This window comes from Botryllus schlosseri, chromosome 8, assembly GCF_051294905.1.
Source record: "Botryllus schlosseri isolate E-star chromosome 8, Bs_hap1, whole genome shotgun sequence".
Taxonomy (NCBI): domain Eukaryota; kingdom Metazoa; phylum Chordata; class Ascidiacea; order Stolidobranchia; family Styelidae; genus Botryllus; species Botryllus schlosseri.
The window spans coordinates 26534035-26559751 of NC_137243.1; the positions used below are offsets into that span (position 1 = coordinate 26534035).

At 38.7% G+C, this 25717-nt stretch overlaps 1 protein-coding gene across 5 annotated transcripts in view; it reads right to left on the reverse strand.

Moving 5' to 3' along the window:
* LOC145444666 (potassium voltage-gated channel subfamily KQT member 5-like) overlaps positions 1–25717 on the reverse strand; it is a 50390-nt gene that overhangs the window by 13003 nt on the left and 11670 nt on the right. For 3 of the 5 annotated variants that reach the window (XM_080322683.1, XM_080322682.1, XM_080322681.1), the window contains 5 exons: positions 16524–16622; positions 6681–6874; positions 5240–5330; positions 3498–3624; positions 1541–1719 (listed from right to left, as the gene is read on the reverse strand). In XM_080322683.1, coding sequence (XP_080178809.1) covers positions 1541–1719; positions 3498–3624; positions 5240–5330; positions 6681–6874; positions 16524–16622 — 690 coding nt within the window. The other 2 variants (XM_080322684.1, XM_080322685.1) reach the window with 2 other exon arrangements.

The window sequence follows — 25717 nt, forward strand, 5'->3', positions numbered from 1 at the left end:
ACTGAAATCCGAGAAGAGATTTCTCAAACTCAGTATAGCCTCAATTCTATATCACTGCGGAAGCTACGTTGGTAACGATGTAAGATATCGAGCTCTGTCAACACCAGGGCTGGGCAAAATCTACCTCAGTGATTCGACTCGGATTCGATTCTAGTCTAGTAGAGTGTTCGTGTATCACTCATTAAGACTTCATATGAGTATGAAAGATGTGGGTTCAATTTTGTACCTTTTATGAGACTATAAATAAATAATTGCCAATTCTACATCTTATAAAGATAATTTGCTATGTTTTTGACCATTTCTATTTCATTGCAATAAGTGACAATGCTGTGGTCCAATCACGAATTCACAGATATGTCATTTCCTCTGATGTGGGTTGATTTGTCCTACATGTTTAGGATTCTGTGATACAACCAATTTAGGTTTCAAGGCTTCCGCGTTGAAAAAAGAAAAAATGGCACCGAAACTGTAATTCTAGTCAACTGGAGCATACAATTTCAGCACTCGAAAACATGGTATCTCACTTCACGACTCGAATAATTACAATTGTTACTCGAGTCTGATTTTTCGTTTTCCTGAAATTGTTTCAGGAGAACTATGCAGAGCGAAACGAGCCAAGCTTGGCGTACAGACATTTGCCATTATCTTGCTTGTGCCAATCAACTCTGGGATTTGATATGAAGTGTATTTGATTTTTGTTTTATATTTCTTGCTAAATTAGGTATTTAATTAAATTTTCAAGTTTTTGAGAATTCAGTAATTTTCATTCTAATATAATTTGGAAAATACAATGTCGCTATAATTCCAATTTTAATCGAATTAGGAAAAGTCGAACTTTTCTAGGTCCAACTCTGCGCCAAGGATAAGTTATTATTTCCGGCCCAAGAGTCAGGCCAACGAGGAAGAGAGAGCGAGAAAGAGAGAAAAGAGAGAGAGTCTTTATTTTCATTTAACCAAAATACATAAAAACATACCGTTATGATGGTGGTACAGAAAATATGCATTCACAGGATTCGGTATCATTTAGGAATGATCGATACGACCGTGAAGGTCAACTAGTCTGATCACACCAGCATATAACAGGTACACTTGACTCTATATAGTCTGGCTGTAAAAAAATGTTAGTTTAAAAAGGAAAATAAAAATAAAAAGTAAACGATGGTAGCAAATGATCAATGATGCAATGTCTGTGAAAGGTAAGACAACGATGTTAATAGAACGACCAGAGGTGATTAAGTAGGTCTTTTTTTAATCTGTTAGAAGGCAATTCACGGATATCTTGTGGTAATTCATTCCAGATGATAGGTCCTGAGTAGTCGATAGATCTCTTAGTTAGGTTGCTATTGGGTGGGAGCAAGTCGATATTTTCCTTTAATGATGATCTCATGTAAGGGGAGTGGGCATTTTTAGCAGGTATGAAGGAGTCATCAAACGCATGAGGCAAACTATTGGAAAAATAATTGTGTATAACTTTTGATACTTCAAAGCGATATAGTTCGTCAACTCGCAAAATTCAACAAGAAGGCAAGACCATTCCTACCTTGCTGTGTGCACTAACAACTGATCCCAGCAGCTTCCACGTGCCTCCTCTCCTGTCCACTCTTATCATTCGCAAGACCTGAAGAAAACGCAAACCCCGCATGGCTGTGGCCGCAAATGACGATGATTCCTCATTCCCGGCGATTATGATAATCAAGGACGATATGATGGTGATCATGTCTGAAACGCGACAAAGAGAAGTAATTAAACCACTGCGAGATTGTTTGGCAAGAACAGGTAAATATTTGTTCATTGTAGCGGTATTTGACTTGTGTGAAATGTTTCATTGCTCAACTTTGATACTTCATGTTGGCTGACTTTGAGAAATTGCTGTGAATTAATGAATAAGGAAAATAATTCTAATACTCAAATATGAATGGGTACGTCCAAAATTGTCCTCATATGTTTCAAATCAAAAGAATCGCGATTTCAAATGGGTATCTGGTGGTCGCTGAATCAGGATATGACGTTCGTGTCAACTGATTGCCTCGATGCATTAGATATTCCGAAGTTTTGATGCTAAAATCGCTATAAACCACGAAGCATTCGATTATGAAAATAAACAACACAATTTATGCCTTATTAATAGCAGACATGAAGTTTTGTCATAAATAACTGACTTGCCAACGTATACTGTATGTATCATGTAGTGCAGTGGTTCGCAAAACTTTTGTTGTTACGGACCGCTTTAGACAAATTATTAATTTTGCGGACCCCTGACTAAATTTTGCCCGAGACTCAATAAAAATACCCTCGTATATTGTAATGAATATGCTACGCAACTACTGTACTGTATCAAATTGAACGAACAACTGAATGAACGAACGAACGAAAGACAAACTTTAAATCACCATTGACATAAAACTTGAATAAACAATTTACATAATCTTAACACAATTTTATGCATACCAATACAGTTTATTCTCGCGTGCTTGAGGCTGACACACGTGTATTTATTGAGAGAAATGAAAGTAAAGAGATCGCCTTCCGTTTTTCCCCAAAACTCCCCAAGGTAATCATGGACCCTATATGTTTAGGACCCAATGATATGATGGGAGTCGTTACTCAGAGGTGGCCAAATTATGCAGGGTTCTTACTTAGGGTTACCATATTTTGGAAATCAGAAAAGAAGAACCTTTTTCAAAATTTTCGGACTTGCAGCACAGGAGGAAAATCCTGGAAAAAATGGTAAATTTTTCGCACTTCGTGGTCGGTTGACTGGAAAATGTCAACTTTCCGGCTCAACTCCCGAAATACAGTTTTTCTTTCGCATTATCAGTTGGTTGACAAAAAAAAGTTCAACTTTTCGGCCCAGTTCCCAAAATAGCCACCGGAGCGCTACTACAGTGCTGATTTATTGTATCTATTTGACCAAAATTCTCAAAAAAGAGAATAAAATCTCAAAAAGGGGATTTTTGGGCGTCCTCCGAGGACACTTTCAAAACAGTAAAAAGAGAGGACAAATCCTCTTAAAAGAGGATGTATGGTAACCCTATTGTTACTCAACTAGAAGTAGAAGTTACGTCAAGTATTTCTTCTCGAGTAAACGTGCAAGTAACGATTTCCAAGTAAATAAAAAATAATTATTCGAGACGTCGTTTTGCTTAAAAAACTGAAAACTGAAAAGTAGAAGTAGAACTAGTCTACAATCATAATCACTTAGGAAAGTATTGCAAGTACAGGCAAAACCGGCTTGAGTATTTCTTTACCGACCACCTCTATCGTTACTTCTACATGTACTTTATAGTAAACGTCTACACCAGAAAATTACATTTTTCACGTTAGCATATGTAAAAGGGGCCGTATGTTGGGTAAATGAGAATTTGTCGTTTCGAATTGTTCACAAAATTTAATTCCGGAACATTAAAAGAGACGCGCCTACTGACGTCAATGGCTGAACGCATCACTTAGTTTTAGCCTTGTTGGCGACTTTCTATTGAATATATTCCATCGCTCACCTATGATGCAGAATGGCTTCCTTAGAAATCGCAACCTGCCTTTAAAACCTTGGTATCTCATGCGGCACCCGGCGCTCCATACTCTTGCGAATAATTCAAGGGAAAACACGATTACAAATATAATTTCCTGAAAGTAAAGCAACGAGATATAATTAACAGAGATAATTATTATACACAGTTTTATCCAAATTAGAAAGAAATACCAACAAATATAAAGTTCAGTTCATATCTAATCAAAGTTCACGAGAATGGCAAATTGGCACGTTTCGCACTAAACAGCTCTCCTGTATCATTTTCTGGATCACCATAAGTTAGACTAGAATTAAATTAGAGCATTGAAAATTGCCAGTATTTCTCTTTAATAGTCTAATGAGTCAACTAAAATTTAAAGTTGGCCAATTCTGATAACTAGCTCACCTTGCTGTGTTGGTCAACAGCCGAATAAGCTGCAATATATCTTACAAACACCTACAACGTATCAGCATGGCGTGCGTAGGTTGGTAAAAACCCAGAGTTATGAGACGGGTAATTACGGCAAGGTTAAACATATTATTAGTTCTTTATTCACGTAATCAGGGATTAAACATTTCAAAGGGTTCCGCGAAGTGACGAACGCACGAGTGGAGTCCAAAGTATTCATTACGGAAAATAACGTTTCCCTAATTCAATCAAGTTTATGGAAGGTTTTTACGTACGCACGTTCAGGCGTTGCCAATTGACCCGCCGGAACTGATTTATATCGTTAAGTCACGTCCAGTCACGCATTTCCCTGTGCCTTTTACGATTACGTGCGGCATCTGGCGTTGACGCAAAATCCTGGAGTAATTTCGATCAACACAACTGTCAGTCAGAGTTGAGGAGAAGGTGCCATGGTTGTAACCAAGTCACAAGTCAATCCTAATTTCATAGTTTCAACTCGAGTAAAGCCAATTCATTTAACATTTACCACCGAGTAGGGTTAACTTATGTAGTATTTTAAGAGGATTCGTCCTATTTTTCAGGAAATTTAAAGTCTCCTCGGAGGACGCCTAAAATAACTTCTTTTTTCGGAATTTGTCGTCTTTTTCTATAAATAGTGTTAACATCCGATCCAGCGAACGCCAGGGTTGTCAATAAAAAAACGACAAATACGGCCCAGTGGTATTTCGGGAAAGGCATTGTAAAAATGACCTTTTTTTAGTCAACCTAATACTATTACTTGAAAAAAAATTCCAAATTTCATCCCGTTTTCCCTCCAGTATCATAACTGTCAAATTTGTGAAAAGTGTCTTCTTTTTTGGATCTCAAAGTATGATAACCCCACCACTGAGCCATGTCTAAGTCCAAGTTATGGTGCTAAGGGTCGAGTCCAAGTTCAAGTCATACTGTTTATTACTGTTCAGTCTCTTGTTAAGTCATGTTCAACTCATTTTTACAACTCTGCCCGAGAGAAAAAAGTCCCCCACATGTAAGCCTACTCCTTTGTGTCGCTCTTAATCGTAAATAGTCAGCGAAAAAGTACTTTTACCTACTTGCCCTACTTCCTAGTTATGATTTAATGCTACTTCTACTTCTACTTCACAGTGGTGGTTGCATAACTGGAAGATGTTTGAACAGTCCACATCTTTCATATTGGTAAGGCGTCATAATGATTCATACTGGAATACTCGACTAGAAGCTTTATGCTCGATTTCGAATAGACTCACTCAAGTACTCGATATTGCACACCTCTAATTACAACCGCAGGAGAATCTCAAACTTACCAAAATAAATAATATACGTTGCGACTCGATCTTGTGCTCAGGTATCGTGGCGAAGACAGTCACAACAAGACTAGTGCAAACTAATAGAAATCTGAAAACAAAAATATTTGACTTAGAGCAACAATTTTACTTCACATTGCAGCCAATAAGGTCCTTATATATGCAGTGTGGATCTTGAAAATCTCTAACATCAGAGGTGGTCAGTAACGAAATAGGCTTCTTCTATTTTTCGAAGTACGGTATCCTAAGTAGGTTTTGCCAATATTCACGCAAGTGGTTATGATTTTCTCAAATTATTTTTGAACAATCCCCATGAGCAAACTTTTAGCTCGAGGACCGAAATTTAACCAATCGATTTAACGCGGTGTTTCAAATGGCCGCATCGGATTCATTCTATCTCCGACGCCTAAACATAAATACGTTTCAGGCCGATACTTCATCGAAAGCAAAGCATTCATGTTCAACTTTTCCCTTTTTAGATTTCTTTGGAGAACGCACTCTGAATGAGTTGTTTCCGAAGTTAAGAATGGTTTGTACTTAACTGAACATTTATATGACGAATTTACTTAACACACCCACGAATCGGTTTTTCCAATTACGGCATTGAAAGTGATAAAATAACAAATGTCATTCGAAAATCCCATTAGTTCATTTCCGCTTTTACTTTCTGGGATGTTAATCAACTGAAACCTTTCAATGTGCATGGGTTGCTATTGCGCCAGCAATACGATTTTTAAGATATATGATAGTACGACTATAACTTATCAATGACATGGTGAAACGTAATCAGAATTAATTTAATCAAGTCGATGCATTCATTAGATTTTTAACACGCAATTTATCATTATCTTTAATACCGTCTCTTGAAGTCTGCGCGGGTCGCACAAAATGTTTTTGCGGGCCGTAGTTTGCCCAACCTGGTCTAATCGATATTGCGTTTTGAGTGCTGTATTCCCAGCCTATTTCATAAGTCTTTTGGTTATTTGAGTCTCAAATTAAGATTTCTGCGAATAAAGAAAATACATAAAACATTGCATCTCAACCTGGGGGCTATGGAAGACTTGACAAGTATATCATCCCTAAGTCTACTATAACAAACTATAAGAAATTAAATTTATATATAATACTAATACAGCAAGAATTTACATATTGATCTTAACTTCCTTGTCTTCTCCGCATTTCCAAACCAGCAATTACGACATTACAAGAGCAAACACAAGCTCAGCCATAACATTATACCTGAATATCTAATAATTTTGTAATGCGCTATCATGTTTATTCTGGGTTTTATTTATATTATATTATATTATCGTTCTAACTACCGGTTGCGGTAAAAGTCAGTTGTTTTTTAATTAATTATTAAAATAAAGTAGAATGAAGTCTGATCGTTGTGTTATAAAAAGGCGAACTTTTATGCTAGGGCTCGGATGAATCCACTTACGTAAAAACATGATAAACCGCAGAAAAGCTTCGTGCTTCCGGTCGCTCGAGAAAATTAAAAACTGCTATCATCAATTTGCGGACTTCGTGTTTTCTTCGGGACGGCGGCGTGTAGTAAATTGGCTTGCCGTGTAGAGACATCTTACGTTGTCGGTAATCCTTCTGCTGTCCCCACTTGGTAGGGGCCATGAATATCTAAACATTGTCATGGACGGGAAGTTAATCCTTGGTCAAGTAGACATGCATACTGCAAATTCAACTGAATCGACCCGGTCGCAACTTTTCAAGTGGTGCATCTATTTAGAGAATATCACCAATGTTGCTCATGTCGACAATCGACAATTTTGCCAACTATTCCACTCGAGTAGCAGCAATGTCGACAACAATCTCAATTTTACCGGGAAATAATTCGGGTATCACTCATTATGACCCCATAACAGTGTAGAAGATGTGGAAATTCCACTATGTGCTTTTCAGGCGACCACAAATACAGAATTATTTCTATATGTACCGATTTTAGCACACCGTCGACTGACACGCTCGCTCTTGATAAGAATGAACCGGGTAACTTGAAGTAGAACGCATTTGACGATATCAATAAATGTTTGTTGGAATAATAAGAATAGCAATACTACACTTTTCGCCTACTTCACCGCGTTTTCGAAATCGACTGCAAAAGACACTGACAAGAACGCTTGGAAGAGACAGAGAGGGAGAATGAGAATGAGAAAGAAAAGGATATAGAGAAAGAGAAAGAGAGAGGGAGAGAGAGTGATGGCTGAGAGTCGTCCGTAAAGCGTACCAAAAGCATGGAAATTATGAACATGACAACATGTATTACCGTGACGCAAATGACCTGTGTAGGCGATAAGCGCCAAAGATTGTTCAATAAACAACAAACAACTGTTATATCAACGTGACTCCTGCGATTAATTTGGTGATGGTGAGACCAACCCGAGTTAAATTTTATTTTATGTCTAACGTAACCAAAACACAGGCGTTACACCAGGATTTTTGTGGAGAAATAGCGTAGTGGTATGGTCCACAGCTGTAACACCAATGGGTGCGGGTTCGAGTCCAACCGAGGTCGACTGCAGAATTTCCTACCTAAGTATTGGGGTTTATCTAGGCTCCTCCTCGCCACGTCATCCGCGTAAGTGGTGTCATATAAAAGCCTAGACGTGGGCCGTGCTACAAGTCGGTAAATGTGGAATCAAAAATAAAAAGACAATCGGGTGGCTATCTTAGCATATCAGGCATAATGACGTAACGATGAAGCGTCCAGCTTCTTGATGGGTGGTGCATGACTTAGAAAGCCTTACAAGTCTATCTTCACCGTCCTTGTCCAATTGCATGCGCACGTCATGGACTCATGGTATGCATATGCACATATCGTGTGTATGTAGCCTACATCATGAGTCGGTGTATATGCCGCAAAAAACATCAAGGACAGAAATAAACTACGTCCTTTTCTTTCCGGAGTACGCAGTGTTAATCATTCAGTAAGTAAAATGCGACAAAACAAATATCGCACCACATTGCACTGCTTTGTCCTCCAGCAGTAAGCACACGATCACGAATCTAAGTCTGTTTTCTTCGCATAACTAGAATATTTTCAGCTTCTCCAAACTAGATTTGAATTAAAATTACTGAATTCGCATAAACATGGAAATAGAATTAAATCACGCATGCGAAGATATACAACAAAATACAGGTCAGTTCATAGCAAATCAGACTTCGTTTTCACGAGCATGAGAATGCCAAACGTCTGACATCAAGTTTGACTCATTTCACACTGCATAGTTTTCCTGTAGCATTTTCCGGAAAGCCGGGAATTAGATTAGAATCAAAATGCGAGCTTTCAAACATTTCACAACTTTGATACCGACATGTTACCCCAATTAGTCTAATTAGGCGACTGGAATAATCTAGTGGTCTAAATCTGCTTTTTACCGTTATACTGGAACTGTTCACAGTCCAACACTTTCACACAGCTACACGTAAGTGTATAGGACGCTCAGTTATAGCCTATACTCATTCTCTGCGTTACGGCATACGGAAATAAAGTACCAGTCGTGTTGTTATTGTGCGTCCTGTCATGTATACTTCCAATGCACTGTTTGCGACAACTTCTAGGAAACGAATGGTTTGTTTAACTGTTACAGGAATAATGTATAGCTCGTTAGACATTACCACAAGCTGTGCTTGGCAACAGGAAACGTACCGTTTGACTATTACTATTATTGAGGCAGGTCATAGACTCGACAGTGTCACCACGCCCTTAGGGTACAGAGTGTTAATTCCACCCATTACTACCTCTGATATACAGTTCTGAAAATACACCCATGGCACACGAAAGCAGAAGGAAGCTCAGACATATACCGCGGTATTGATCGAGTACAATATTTTATCGAAATTATAAATAAACGTGGGAACGTAGGAAGGTAGATTACAGGGTTCGATTACTATATTATATTATATTTAGATTACTGGCATTTCGCTATAATCATTCTTATTACACAACCAGAATTATCAAGTTGTCCAGGTTTGCCAAAATCAGTTACAGCTCTTCACGACTATTTCGTCGTGAAACATGTTTTGTGCGTGGGCTCCTTTATGTAAGCGAGACTTTTCGTCTGCGACATATTCCGTGTGTTTTCCGCCGTCTACAATAACCTTACGCGCAGACAGTTGATGTCATCAAGTCTCCAGCGGTTTAAGCGTCAGTTATTGCCACGGGCGTAAAAACAATTACACGAGAGTAAGTGTACGAAACGCCAGTACGGCGTCAAAACATTTCTAATACGAATAGTCGACTATGCAAGACCAATACGGTCTCCCTCTTGGCACAATTTTGTGTATTTTACAATAAAATCGTACAGTGAACGAACTGACGACCGCGCCGACCGTGTGTTTGTACTCTAGTCCAGAGCTTTTTAAACTTAAAGTTGTTTTGAGTAATTCATGCACCCCTGCAATATGTTCACTATTGGCATGAACGTATGAATATCAATTTGTATATAATTAAGCATTATGTCGGAGTTTGAGTTTGGTTGAGAGAAATGAGAGAGCGACTGCTGCTGCAATTAGGGGCACAATAGTCGATTCAAAAAGGCGTGCCAAAATTACCTTGGCATATTCACGATTAGGTCTACTCATCGTAAAAGTTTAAGGGTTTCTGACGCTCTTCCCTCACAGAGTTCACAACCTAGCCGTGAGTGGCCTTCAATTGCAATATAGCATAATCATAAATTAGGATCAATCAATCAGTTTTATTAATATTTTAATCATTTCAAAACATCACAAGATTGCGATACAATGAAAAGATAGGAAGGTGTCGAAACAACTTGGAGTAGCCTTTAAGATCAGACACCCACCTTAGCCTGGGCGAAGTAAAGAAGAGGCATGCACACTGAAGGAAAAGTAATGCAGAGAATATAAGACGCAAGCGACAAAATGATGTGACATGTGGCGGAGGGCGAGGCCACGTTTAGGACAGTGAGCGAATCTGGCAGAATCATGTCGGCGACAACAGGAAAATGTCAGGTCATTATGCTAAATCCACAGATTGGGGCTCTTATTCACGGGTTCTAAACTCTGCTGATAATTACTGAAAATCCTACTATCTAGCGAGCGGATAATGTACTTCCTAAACGCTCGATTGATCAATCCATGTATTGCCCGTAAATTCATGACCCTCGACTTTATGGCTATAGGCCCTAAGATTTGTTTACTCCTAAAGAAGCCTTTAAAACTAGTCCGTGAATTCTCTAGGGCAGTGGTTCTCAACCGGTGGTCCGCGAAGCAATTTCAGGGGGTCCGCGAAGCCTCTAAATTTCACAAATTATTGATAATCTCATTTTTATTATTTTATTCATAGGAAAATCACGATGCAGTTTTGTTTCTTACCTGCTAAATAAGCAAGACTCACATCAACAGGGTGGCCGTCTGAGATGAAACATCCTACCGTGAAAAGTCATTTTAATTGCCAAAGTCCCAATAGTCTGCTGATTCAAACATATACCGGGGACTGTCAAAAACACTTAACATTATTGTTAAACTAGGTTCAGTTGACCCCTTGGGAGTCCACGGACTAGTTTAAGGCCTCCATCAAGGACCAGAAAATCTTAGGGTACACCGTAGACACCGGTTGAAGAGCACAGCTCTTGTTCACCCAACAGTTGAAGTAGCCTATTGCTACAAGTCCACCTATTTTAATTTGGCTTGGTTCATCTCTGTGGTTATATTGTTGTTCCATGTTGCGTGCGTAAATAACTGCACGTACGCGTGCTTTAGAGATTAGACGTTCGCGAATAGACGTATCGCGTCGGTCGACGTTACTCACGCCATTTTTGCCTCCCGTCAAGACTTTTACGATGCTGTAACCGCGCATTAAAGGAATTCTACGATTCAACCGAATTATATAGGCTTTAGTTGGGTTTAAAGTCCATACGATCGCCGATTATTGGACTTGATTTAGCTGCGATCTATGTAAACTGCAGACTGTAGAGGCTGAACTGCTACACGTTACCTCTATATCAATGCTCTTTCCTCAAGTGCCCCTTATTTCAATTTCGTATTTTGTCACGTAGAAATTAGCTATCGAAATGACCCGAGTCGTTTTCAAGACTGGACTCGCCAAGACCAGCAGATTACATAACACTTATGTCACGTACGACGCTGCATACCTTCATAGCACGAATAGCCACACCAATGATCGATTTAGGAAGACATGACTCTCTATATAAATTAATCATAATCAGGTTATCATCAAACAGTTTTAAAATGTTAAGTATTATTTGAGTATCGATATATATTTGAATAAAGCCAGGTTGCGTATTCTCTGATCACGGACAGTCGGAATAAGAGTGCTTAACAACCAAAAAATCATATATCTGAAGTTGTCTTTTACGTCGGAAAGTGGATCAGAATCTATATAACCGAATTACATAACCGCAATACGATAATGCACAATGAAACTTATATGATTGTTGAGATACACACAGTTGAATTGGTCTTTTTATTTCATTAAATGCTACATAGGGAATCATAGATACTACGTGGTATCGACATCACGGGGAAGGGTGTGGGGACGTCAAGGTCAACATACCAAGCGTGAATTTTGTTGTATGATATGTGACATGGGTGATGTTAACTGTCTATACATTGGACGAGGAATGCACGACCTCACGACACCTCGCTCCTTAAAATCACAAATGTTAGATGAATCGTGTGTTAATTATCGTAGAATGAGACTATCAAAGTTGCAAGATGCACTTTCGAAATGAAACCTACATTATACACACAGGGACGGTCCTCAAATGCCGTGTATACACATACCTCTATACCAGTGGTTTTAAGTCTATTTAAGTATTTATGGACGCGATCCAATTTACGATTCGAAAATACCCCCAACCCGCCTTGAGATTCGGTTACTTTATTACTCAAAAACAAACAAGGTCATCATATTCTCCCAGAACGACTCGCAGCCGATTTTGGGAAGCTGATTTGATGAAAAAACAGCAAGGTCAGCTTTTTCGTGACCACAGGTGAAGATTTAAATGACCCCCGCCGTGGTCGCGACCCCATGTTGAAAACCACAGACGATACATGCTCGATTTGTGTGATTTTCACTGTTATTGTATCGACTTCAAACCACCACGTTTGTGGATTCTGGTCCTTTGAAATCTACCGATGTACGAAGACATATCATAACTACGTGAGAGTTGACATACTGACCACCGACTGATGACTGCTTGACTGTCAAGATCGAACGTTCATGTATAGCTATACAACAGTATACATTGTAGGTATTACAGAGATACCTAATGTTTTTTATTCTATTCACCGTGCCATTACAAATGAAGCAACCCCGACCTTTATGTGACAGTACGATATACACACTCCTATAGTTGTTGATTGAATGTCTATCAACGTTACTTGGAGCCTGGCCGACATGATGACAAAGTAGTATTGCCCAATGATTTATCATATCCAAAGGACCAGAGATGAATAACTAGAATCGTTTCTGCTTTTCCATATTAAATTATAATTAGAATTAGAATTACAGCTACACATTTTTTTCGAAGTTGGATTATAATTATAATTATAGCTGTACAGTTTTTCCAAATAAGACGAGAATTATATTTACAGTTAAACATTTTTTTCGAATTGAATTCGTATTATAATTATAGCAGCACATTAAATTTGCTGAATGCTCGAAAACTTTGAAATTGAATCAAGCTCAGTTCGTAAATCAGAGTTCGTTCTCATAAGCACGAGAATGGCGAATATCTGTACAGCAAGCTTGACCCGTTTTGCACCTTTCACTTCTGAAGTTTTTTCAGTGCAGCCATATTAGAATTGAAATTAGAGCATTGAAACTTGTCACAAATTAGATTAGAATTTGATTACCAGCATTTCGTTCTAATTGATCTAATCTGACAACTAGAACTAAGTAGTTGCCCAAGCCTGCAACGGACTACAATTTTTAGAAATACCTTAACGAATAGCATCTGAACAACAACTTGTATATTTAAAGCCAGACTTCTTATAAGCGTATTATAAGATTATAAGTTTATAAGCATAAGCATCAGGGTAAGTCCACGAGTAAAAGCGATTATTGCGGTAGATCATAAGATTAATGCAGATAATATTCCCGACTGTAAATAACACCTTTGCGATGCAAGTGAAGAGTCTTCCCTCAGGTCATAAGTGTTAAGAGCTTGTAAACATCTTCTGGATTCCCACTCACAAGTCGTGTCACACTCGTAATAGCGAGCTTGCAAAGAGACTGATTAAATCAGACTAGATTTCTGTCCATTATTCCTTACAACTGGCTGTAAAATGTACAATGCACGTACGCGGTACCACACGCGTGATTGTGTATCGATAAACTAATATTTACAATTTATCGTGGTAGATTTGAGACGATGACATGTCCCCGCGGCCGTAAATTGATATATTACCGACATATGACGCAGACGGCACACGAATATAGGGCAATTTTAAAAGTACACAACTTATATATTTGATACTCGTACGCTGTGTGAGTCCAAGCGTTGTTATTATGATTTAAATGGCCATAAATGGGCGTAAATTTGTTATGTCTAAACAGCGTTATCAGACTGCAATACAATGTCAGTTGCTCATGATGAATTATACAATCCGGCCCGAAAACTATCTCAACGCGTCTTCTTAGTTTAACTTCGACCTTCTTAATGACTCATTTGGCTTGGAGTTATACTACGAATGAGGTCATCGTCAAATAATCACGAGTTCAAGATTCGATTCTCATTTTCGTAATCTACGATTCAAGCCGTCAACCCGCAAATTTGTGATACTGTTGCAGCGGTTATAAAATATTTCAAGATACTCTTGGAGGAATAGAACTTCAGTGATGGCCGATAGCGTAGTGGCATAATCCACAGCTACAACACCAATGGGTCGTGGGTCGTGAGTCCGACCGAGGTCGACTCCAGAATTCGTACCTAAGTGTTGAAGATTTATCTAGGCCCCTCCTCGCCACGTGATCCGCGCAAGCACTGTTTTATAAAAGCCTAGAAGTGGGCCGAGGTACAAGTCGATAAATACGGAATAATAATAAAGAATATCGTCTGGTGTGAAATGACCAATGTAGTCGAAACACCATGAACATCAAACAATCAAACAAACAAACGGAACTTCAGATGCAATGTATACTTGGAAGGATTGGCACAACAGAATGTGAGCTGCTGCTACCAACTTGAAGTTAGGGAATCTGCTTCATCAACTGAACCAGTGGTTCCCAACGTGGGCGATTTGGCGGCCTAGGGGGGCGAAAATGACGAAGGGGGCGATAGGGGGCGAAAATGGACAAAGGGGGCGACAGGGGGCGAAAATAGCGAAGGGGGCGATAGGGGGGCGATGACGCGTCAAAACGGCTATATAGGAGTCAAGACGGAGAAATGACCTTTTTTTAGTCAACCCACGGAAATTTAGTAGCAAAAGTGTAAAATTGGACATCGAGCCGAAGAGTTGACCTGTTTTTTTTAGTCAACCCGCCGATGATTAGAGATTGTGTACCGAATTTTCTGTTCACAAAATCTGGGGGGCGATGATCGGCGTTGAGCTTAAAAAGGGGGCGATGAGTCGAAAAAGGTTGGGAACCACTGAACTAAACTTTTCGTATGTCGCGATAGTCAAACTCACCGTGTCCGTGGCGTTAATATATGCTGAGGGAGTATAACTCAACAACTATTCTGACAACTGGATGATTCTAGTGGACTAATTAAAGCGAAATGCCGGCAATCTAATTTATGACATGCATGCATGTTCTTATTTTAACCCTAATCTAATCTCTGGATTTCCTCAACACGCTACGAAGGAACGGCATAGTGCGAAACGAACCAAGCTTGACGTATAGAGATTTACCTCTGATTTGATATGAACTGAACTTAATTTCCGTTGCGTTTCTTTCCCATTTGGAATTTATCGCGATTTCCAGATTTTTGCGCATTCAGAAATTCTAATTCTAATCTAATATACCAAATCAACTGTGTATCTATAATTCTAATTCTAATCCAATTTGTTAAAGCAGGAAAAATTATAGTTCTTTGACAACACGCAGATGCAAAGAACGAATACATCAATGTGAGTGATTCTAGTCACAGCAAAAACTGGCGTTTCGTTTGAGATTATTGTGTCATCACCTTGGGCATGGTCGGCCCGTGCCAAAAGTTACGTTTGGATGCAGCTCTCGTTGTTGCGTAGCGTAGGCCTAGTTAGAGTTGAACAACTAGAGAATGTTCGGTATTCCAAATTAGATTAGAATTCGAATTACTGAATTTGCAAAACACTCATGGAAATTGAATTGTATTCGAAGTGGAAAAGGAATGCATCGAAAAACTTGACTAAAGTTTAGTTCATATCAAACCAGAGTTACTTCTCACAAGCACAATAATAGCGAAGGTCTGTACAAACGTCAAGATGAGCTCGTTTCGCACTATACAGTTCTCCTCTAGCATTTTGAGGATAACCACAAATTATATCATAAATGCAATTAGAACAAGGAAACAATACACAAATTAGACTAGAATTAGAATTATAGCTGCCCAGTTTATTCCAAAATAGATTAGAATTAGAAATTCTGACTTCGCAAACACTTGGATATTGGAAAAAAAATTCAAATTCGAATGACTTACAAAAAAAATCAAATTCAGTTCATACCAAATCAGACGTAACTCTCACAGGTACGAGAATGGTAAATGCCTGTATACACCAAGCTCGGCTCGTTTTACACTATACAATCTTTTCGTAGCATTTTGAGCATAACCACATATTATATTAGAATTAAAATTAGAGCATGGAATTACTTCACAAATTAGACGAGAATTAGAATCATAGCTACACAGTTTCTTACGAAATAGATTAGATTAGAATTACTGACTTCGCAAAAACATGTAAATTGAATATGCTTCCGACTTTGAATGAAATGCAAAAAATCAATTTAAGATCATATTAAACCAGACTTTATTCTCATAAGCACAATAATTGCAACTGTCTGAATACGTCAAGCTTGGTTCGTTTTGTACGAAACAATTCTGTAGTATTTTCAGGAAAACCACAAGTAAAATTTGCAAAAAAATTAGAGGGTAGAAACTTTTCAGTAATGAGATCACCTCATTAGTTTGATTACACGACTAGAATTGCATAGCTGTCGCAATCTGGACGTAGAGTTCATATTCCGACGCGGTTTAAACGCTTTTAAACTTCTCACGCTTTTATGCGCGCTATCATCTCCGCGAAACGAAATCTGATCTGTCGTTGCGGTCGGAAATCGCCCAAAAAATATCGCACAACTTACTTGCGCTGCCAAGGATTGCCTCCTGTCGCGACGGCGTGCACTTGTGGCCGATTCCTGTTCCCCGTACGACATTTCGCCATCGCATTCTTCGATGTTAGCCTGCGGGAAAAATAAATTATGAAGTCACGTCCGGTTGTCACCCGCGACACAATGATTGGCCATTGTTGTGACACAAATTTTAACACCGATTCAACGCATCTGAGCACTGCGCAGAAAATATACCAAGCAAGCTCACCCAGTATAGATGCTGGTGAGCCTATGCAGAATTGAACAACCAGTAGTGTAATTAGACTACCAGCAGCCAAAAGCACCTAATCTAATTCTAAGTTGTGAAATGATTCTATATTCGCGTTTCGATTCTGATCTAATTTATGTTTTCCTGCAAATGTTACAAGAGAACTGTATCGTGCGAGGAAAGTCAATCTAAGTGCACAGACTTTGCATTTCCCGCGACTATGAGATTCGACTCTGAACTTGATTTTTGGTGTATTTCTCTCCGATTTGGAATGTAACTCGGTTCCATTTTTTGCATTAACTGCAATTCTAATCGTGATCCAACTTGCAAAAACACTTGTAGCAACAATACTAAGTGTCATCTAATTACAAAAGCTGTAAATATTTTAGTTGTATAACTGTGGCCTACGCTAGCACTGCGTAGATAACTGATAAGCATCGCATTGTTGACGCCGCACACAATCCTATTAATGTAAGCGACATTCCTGCATGATATATCACAAATGGTTAACAAAATCTCGTGGCTTATCTATTACAAGGGATAATGAGGCGAATCTAGGTAACTTTGCAGCATTAGGCCCATCAAAACGTTTAAGGAGTAGTTAGAACATCTGTTGACATGCATAATAGTGCAATAACCATTCAAATGCAAGAAGCAGTTAAAGCAGTTTAGTTGCATTTCAAATCGTTTCAGTGTGTCATATTTTAGCATCGAATAAAATGCCCGTTATCATTGAAACATTTCTTGTCACTTTATGTTTCAGAAAGCAATAAGATTACGACCCGCAACTTTGGCCTAAAGAGTAACTGATGTTTTAGGTTGCACAAAACGTGCAGATTAACATCCGCAGATCGTATTGATTCACGCAAATGATTACACAGCTTCACACGAACATTCGTAATTCTTCCCAGATAACCGAACATTTCACGATTCTGCCTGGCGTTTGACAAACTATAAACCAACCCTAATCAGATATTTAATCTCCATGACAATTGAATTAAATCACAAAGCGCAATCACAAACGTTGTACGACCAGCGTGAACTTGAACTTGAGGTGATAAAAATAAGATCAATCAGTAACGAGGTTCTTTTTACATCAAGTTGGTGGTACAGGGACCGATTTAATCTCAATGTAAGAGTGCTGTTTTTTTCAACGACAACAAGACAATGTAACTTCCATTGTAGTCGAAACACATAGGCACAGAGGCGTAGCCTAGGAGAGGCAATGTCATTTTATATCAACATTCGTATCACCAAATCGACCTCTTCGATTATCAGATTTTTCGTTCCTATGACGGTATATTCGGTGATACGATTGTTGATATGCAATGTTCTTCAAAATTCTGTTGCTGATGATTACCTTCAACAAGCGTCAACTAAAAACATTCGGGATTATTTCAATATAAATGTATACAACAATCGTATATGATTGTACTGTATGCGCACGGCAGGCAATGTTGCGACGCGTGATATCTGGTAATTTTAAACCAGATATAATAATACATCACCGCATGGAGTCGTTCCCTAGGCAGATAATTTCATCAGAAATCGTAACCAGGTTCGTTGCGTTTTAACACGAAGCGATCACGGAAATTATTGTACATTTTTTCAACTGGATAAATCATCATCGCACAAGTTTTACAAAAAGCAATTCGTGCATATCGTGCTGCAATCCCACTTGTTCTGAAGATTTTTATATTCATCATCATCATAAAGTCTGTTGAGCAGGGCTACTCAACTAGTTTTAGGAATGCTCCAGTTTTAAAGTTTAAAACTTGTCCAGGTCCGTTATAACTCTCATGAAATAATTTACAGTCATACAATTGCAATGCGGTATATCTATATGTCAGGGTTTTAATGACTCGAGTCATGAATCGACTCGAGTCGCAATTTCTGGATGACTTTACTTGACTCCAGTCATTTTCATGAAAATAGAAAATGACTCGACTCTGATCAAGTCAATTTTTGCATTGACTCTACTTGTTTTCGAGTCATTGCGCATGACTTGACCAAAGAACATGACTCGAAAATTCTATATGACTTTTTCAAGTCTCGTAATCACGACCAATAATTGAAAAATAAGTACAGAAACTGTCTTTTATATGTTTGAATAAATATATTCAGAGTGACAAAAATGAGTTTGTTTGTTTGGTATCCATGGTGTTTCGGCTACATTTGTCATTTTACACCAGGCCGATACCATTTATTTTTGATTCCGTATTTACCGACTTGTACAACGACCCACTTCCAGGATTTTCATAAGACACCTCATACGCGGATTACGTGGCGAGGATGAGCCTAGATAAACCCCCATCACCCAGGCCGGAATTCTGGAGACGACATCGGTCGGACTCGAACCCGCAACCCATTGATGTTGCAGCTGTGGATTTCACCACTACGCTATCTCGCCACGGCCACACAAAATTGAGTATATAATGCATCCGAGGCATTCGACATCACCCATGAGTTTCACAGAAGTGGGTTGCTCCCCGCCTTGGACCTGTACTTGACTCGGTGGTAATTTGAAAATGACACGACTTTACTCGAGTCAAAACTATAAACTACAAATTGTGTTCTGACTCAGAATCTTGTGACTTAGTTACAACCCTGCCATATACAAAATTTGGTAAAGCGGTATCAGCAAAAGCAATAACCGAAATGTATTTATTTTTCTGTTGGTCACAGCTAGTGCAAGAATTCACAATTTTGGGCAATCTGTTTTTGCAAATTCAGGATAATATATTTGGTCTTGAACAGCTTCTTGGAGGTACAGAACTTCAATATACAATTGAATGGTATATTCATATTGAAATGAACTCGAATATTTCCGGCCGATACTCCTCAAGGGTAGGCTAATCGTCAGCAAATAGAGAGTTCAAAAAAACATCGTAGGCCAATATCGGCAATCGTATCGCGAAATATGATGTCACCAGCATGAAATGTCGAATACGAGAGCGTTCGATGTACTATTTTTAGATGGTACACGAACTCTTTTTGTTGTCACAACCTTGGCTGGTGTATATTGATAAAAGTCGACTCCAAGGCACACAAATGAAAGTGTGACGACGCGAAATCTGTGCATGCAAGATATTTTTTCCAAAAAAAAACAAGTAAATGCTGTGATACATAAGGTCCCAATTCAAGTCTGAAAGGGTCCGCCAGTTTGGTAGCCCTTCTATAAAGCAACTCTTGTGAGATGGTGGTATCAGTTTCCAGCCAATTGTCGCATAACGTGAAGCCAGAGTGATCTTGATTTTGGTTGTAAAGCGTTTACCAGTGATATAATGCTCATGCAAATAAAGCAGCTCCATATACACGACGCTCGGCGTGATGAGAAATTATCTCCCATCTACACAATTTTTGGCCACCGATTTGTAATTGGGCCGCGCTTAACTGATATGTAAATTTTGCAAACGCGTATCGTTTCAACCGTGTACCGGGACCGATTTGTTACATGTAACTTTACATTTCCACTAACGTGCACAACTGCACATTGCCTTGTAGCCTACTACAAATTTCGTATTCTGTGATACGGCCAACCAAGGTTGCACGGCTTCCACAGCGCAAAACACGACCGGCTTTACATAATTTTCGATGATAAATTAACTCTTAGCGGCAATAAATTCAGAACTCGAGAAAATCATCCCTCTTTTATCAACCTGAATCATTAGAATTGATACTCCATTCTGAGACGAGTACTCGGGTTTATTTCAATATGCATAAACTATTCAATTGTATATTGAAGTTCTGTACCTCCAAGAAACTCTTCAAATAATAATCGAATCATTGTTCCCAGCCCTATACTAGCGTCTTATTATTAATGGATGGTGAATGCATATCGTAAACCTACTTCTGTCCACGGTCTCGTCATCATCTACGAAGAACGAAGTTACTTCGGATCCAAGCGAGTCTGCATTGACAATACCAAGTTTCCCAGCGATCGTCCTAACTAAACTCATCAGCTATACATTATACTTTACTTCATACGATGCATAGCCTGCTACATTATCTTGCAACCTTAAAAATTACGGACAACCTCCTTTCTCAGTATTCACCGTTCAGATAAGGCCGTTCACGTTTCCTTGTAGTAGGGAGTGGAGTTCTCAAGGATTATTGCGGCAATTGAGTGAGATTGTACGAAAAAACGTTTATGCTATCCGTGCTGCCGGCAAGTTGTCGTAAAGGAATTCTGACACTTTTAACGACACTATGCTCCCGTGACGCACGATTGAAGGCGAATAAATGTCTCAACGACTTTCATTACCCTGATCACTGAATGCAATAGTCCTCAGGCCGTGGACGGAAACCACCGTAAATTGACAGAGGCAGTTACAGGCGGCCTGCGCATCAGACTGGTACAACTAGTTAGTTCTAGTTGTGTTATTAGACTATATTTATAGCGAAATGCTGGTAATCTAATTCTAATCAAATCTGCGAAATGTTTCAATGCTCTCATTCTTATCTCATTTCTGGGTTTCCTGAAAGGCTACAGGAGAACTGTATAGTGGGAAACGAGTCAAGCTTGTTGTAAAGACATTTGCCCCTCTCGTGCTTATGAAATGAGCGCTGATTTGATGTGGACTGAATTTGATTTTTGTTTTATTCATCTCTAATTTGGATAGTCATTCAATTTGCAAACGTCGAGCATGTTCTAGTTTCCCTACTCAAATCAAATCGACGGATGTCTCGTCGCAAGTTTTGTAGCATCAGATTGAGACTGGTCATTAAATATATTGAAAAACCAGAACGAAACCTAGATTACCGTTATCCTGCGTAATGCACCGTCAGACGCTATCAGCATTTGAAACCCATTTTCCATAGTACAATGAAGACGATAGTGAACAGCGAACGCTATGACTTGGAATTAGTCTCGAGTCTTAAAACTATATGACACAGACTTGACCCGCTGCTTCCTGACTCGAACACGAACAAGACTTGACGGTGAGCTGAAAATTACTGAATTGACTATAGAGTCAAAACTATAAAAGTAATACTTTGACTTGTGACACGGAACCTATCGACTTGGTTACAACTCTGCTTCGAATGCAGTTTTAGGCTCCATAGATTTGGTAATAAAGCTAGACGACGCAACGTTCTACAAACTATGAAATATTCGTTGCAGAATTATAATATCCAGAAAGTATACATTGTGCAAACGTATATAAATAAAAGATATTGTACAAAAACGCAATTGTTTCTACTATTATATCGTATTAAGTAATTTAAAAGATATAGATGATGTTCTTGATAAGATTAGTAAAACGTATAAAGTAATTTAAAAGATATGAATATAGTTGTTGATAAGATTGGTAATCGTATAAAGCTATTTAAAAGATATGAATGTAGTTAATGTTGATAAGATTGGTAAACTTATAAAGTAATTTGAAAGATATGAATGTAGTTGGTGATATGATATAGATAAAAGGTGATTGCGTATGAATCAGTATTAACTATACTATCTATTTTCTAACGCATTTGTTCATTTCAAAAATAGATTTACGATCGCAACTATGCAACCCCGATAAAGCTGAAATTAAATATCCGTAGGCCTACCCATTCATAATTCACAGTAAATTCGTAAGTCTGCTTTTTGGGGTGCGGGTAGGTTTATCCCGGTTCTAAGTTGACTTTACATCCGATAAGTTGACGATCAGTCTCTGATTCATTCGGAATAAAGTAAATGGAATAAGACTGATTAGGTAATGTGTAAATTATGAATGATATCTTTACGTTGTGGGCGTTTGAAGTTTCAAACTGCAAGTAACGGTTTGCTACATACGAAAAATATTGAATCGATGTGCACATAAAAAAAAAACATAGTAGGCCCATGTATAGTGTTGGTTCCCGAAATATCTAGCCACCCACCTGCATTCTCACTAGAGCCCCGCTTGTATTGGATTATTAACCCGATACTGATAAAACCGATAAGTAGTAGGCCTACCTTCACCGTTAACCAGGGTTGTAATGACTCGAGTCATGACTCGACTCGAGTCCGACTCGAGTCACGATTTTCTGATGACTCGACTTGACTCGAGTCATTTTTTCAAAATACGGAAATGACTCGACTCGACTCGAGTCAATCTGTTTATTGACTCGACTTGGACTCGAGTCATTGCGCATGACTCGAACCAAGTCATTGACTCGAGACTCAGACGGCCAAGACCGACATTTCATTGTAATTCCGAAGCCAGCACACTATTGGGATTTCGTCTGTTGGTACTGGTACTTGAAAATGCGACTAGAAACTGCAAAAAGTGAGGAAAATTGTTATATTAGAAATGCGAACCATTCGATATCACCAAACAGAGTTATAAAAAGTGGGTTTACCAAGACTTTAACTGGAAACTGAGCAGTCAGCACAATGACTTGGACTCGGACTCGAGTCATAACTCCATGACTCGGACTCGACCCTCCGCTCGCTGACTTGGACTCGGACTTGACTCGGTGGTGAATTGAAATGACTCGACTTGACTCGAGTCAAAACTATAAAAGTGAGATTGACTTGTGACTCGGAGCCTTGTGACTTGGTTACAACCCTGCCGTTAACCCCGATATATAAACCGATATCCATAAGATTCAACAAGCGTAATGCGCGTTTCCAAAACTTTCGAACGTGTATCTGAACAACTTCACAGTCATTGCTATGCTTAGACACGAAATAACCTAGAACGGCTGCATCTGGACAGCAGGTAATGTAGTATTTATACTATATTTCAGAGTGCACCCTGCACAAGTAGGTTTTGCCCTCATGGACACGTGTCGGAGGAAACATATCGTTTCCACCGTAATGAACCCGTTGACTGACGCGCTGATTTTTCCATTCGATGTGGAATTGTTCTCGGCGCGAAGCCATAAATTTGAGTTTAAATTTTGTAATGTATTGCACACCCCTATATATTAAAAGGATTTTGGATATGGCGAACAAAACCACTTGCGTTGTAATCACCAATCAAAATAATAATAATCAACAAAAAGTAGGTTTTGTCTACTAGCACAAATTACTCGAATGGGATTGACTTTAGACTACTCTTACTTCTAATTTCTATAATTTTCAGTTTTTTAGGTAAAACTAAACCTAGAATACTTACTTTTTTACTTACTTGTGAATCGCTACTTCTGCCTCTACTTGCGTACCAGTGCTGGTGGTCATTCAAGAAGTACTTCTACTATCAGAGACTACTCACTCAATTGGTTAAGTTGCCACACTACTTCCGCTTGTACTTTAATTACGAGATACTATACTTACTTACGACACCTTGTACTTTTAAAACTACTTGCTAGAACACATTTTCTACTTCCACTTGAAGAAGGATTGGAATGTCTTCGAAATCATTAGTTTTACTTTAGTTGGGTTGGAACCAACGGCATTACTGCTACATGTACTTGGAGAAGCAATGCTTCAACTTTAACAATCTCTGGAAAACACTCAAAATTTAATGGTGAATAGAATGAAAAAAAACAAATTTAATGAAGTTGCTTCGAAACACTTGTCTTCGTAATGATTACGTATACGATTACCGCTTTCACCATCTCTACCCATTTAGAAGTTTTTCACGACACCGTCTCGTTACATAACGCATAATCACACACTCTACTGTATTATAATCCGATGATATCAATCAACAAACCACAAAAGGTCATGCGACATTCTCGCGAATAACATCATTCTGGAACATTTCCAGTAAACATAACTCATCCATAGAATTTTGTGATTTGATCTGTTTTGAAATTGCACAGAGTAAAATGACTGGTTTGAAATTGAAATTAACATGAAATAATTGTTGAATTTGAAGATGTGTGAAGTTCATCAACGAGGACAAGAAGTGTTCGCGGGCCTGCGTATTACCGGTTCGTGACGTTGTAAAATCCAGAAGCTACATAATTAAGCAATAGAATTTTCGTGTCTTCCGAACATCCGGGAAAGGAACCTCCATATACTTGATTTGCTGTAAAACATGTATTCGTAGTGCCGCTTGAACGACGAATTACTCGAATGGCATATAGCCAAAAAAAGCAATCTGAATTCGCGCAAACCAAAAAATGGATTATATACATATCAACCGTATGAAGGTGAATATACAGTCATTTCAGAATCATATAACATATCACAACAGAATCACAGAACCCTCTATTTGTCGTGATTGCTACGACTTTATTATCGACCACACCCCTATAATTGAAGAGACTCTTGTAGGTACTGAATTTCAATCCACCATTGAATGGTTTATTGGTATTGAAAGTCACCAGAATATTCTCGGCTGACACTAGTCAAAGGTAATCGTCGGCAACTAGTAGAGAATTGAAAATAACATTGTATATCAACAATCGTGCCACCAAATACGAAGTCACGGGGGTGAATTTTCAGATAATCGAGGCGAGCTGATGGCTTAAGCGAAATGTGCTATTTTATACAAGACCTGCCTCTGTTGGCGTAAACTAGGTTATAATATCTTGATAAATGCCAACTCCAATACACACGAATGAATGAATTGCATGCCTAGGCGCCAAATCGGTCGTCTCTGTAATTTCAGCCACACTACGTAACAAAATCGGGTGAAATTTTTGTTTGACTTTATATTTCTATTCTTTTTGACTGATTTTGGGGCGCTGATTCCAACAATAGAGTAGGCAGACGTGGTCAAAGTAGTCAATAAATCTACTCAAGTAGAAGTAGAAGTAGCGAAGAAAAAATCTAGTCAAGTACGAGTAGAAGTACTTCTTCTTTAGGCAACCTTAAACTACTTGAAGTAGAATTAGATTTGACTGACTTTAAAAGTACTCAAGTAAGTATGTAGTTGTGAAAACGATCCTAATTCGTTCACATGGATTGTAAAAAGGTGCAAATTGAGCTATGCGATAGGTGACGAGTTTGATTCATATTGATACATACCAGCAGTTATCCAATTTTCGATGGCATAATCATTCGTCCACATCATGGGATGAAAATGATAGTACTGAT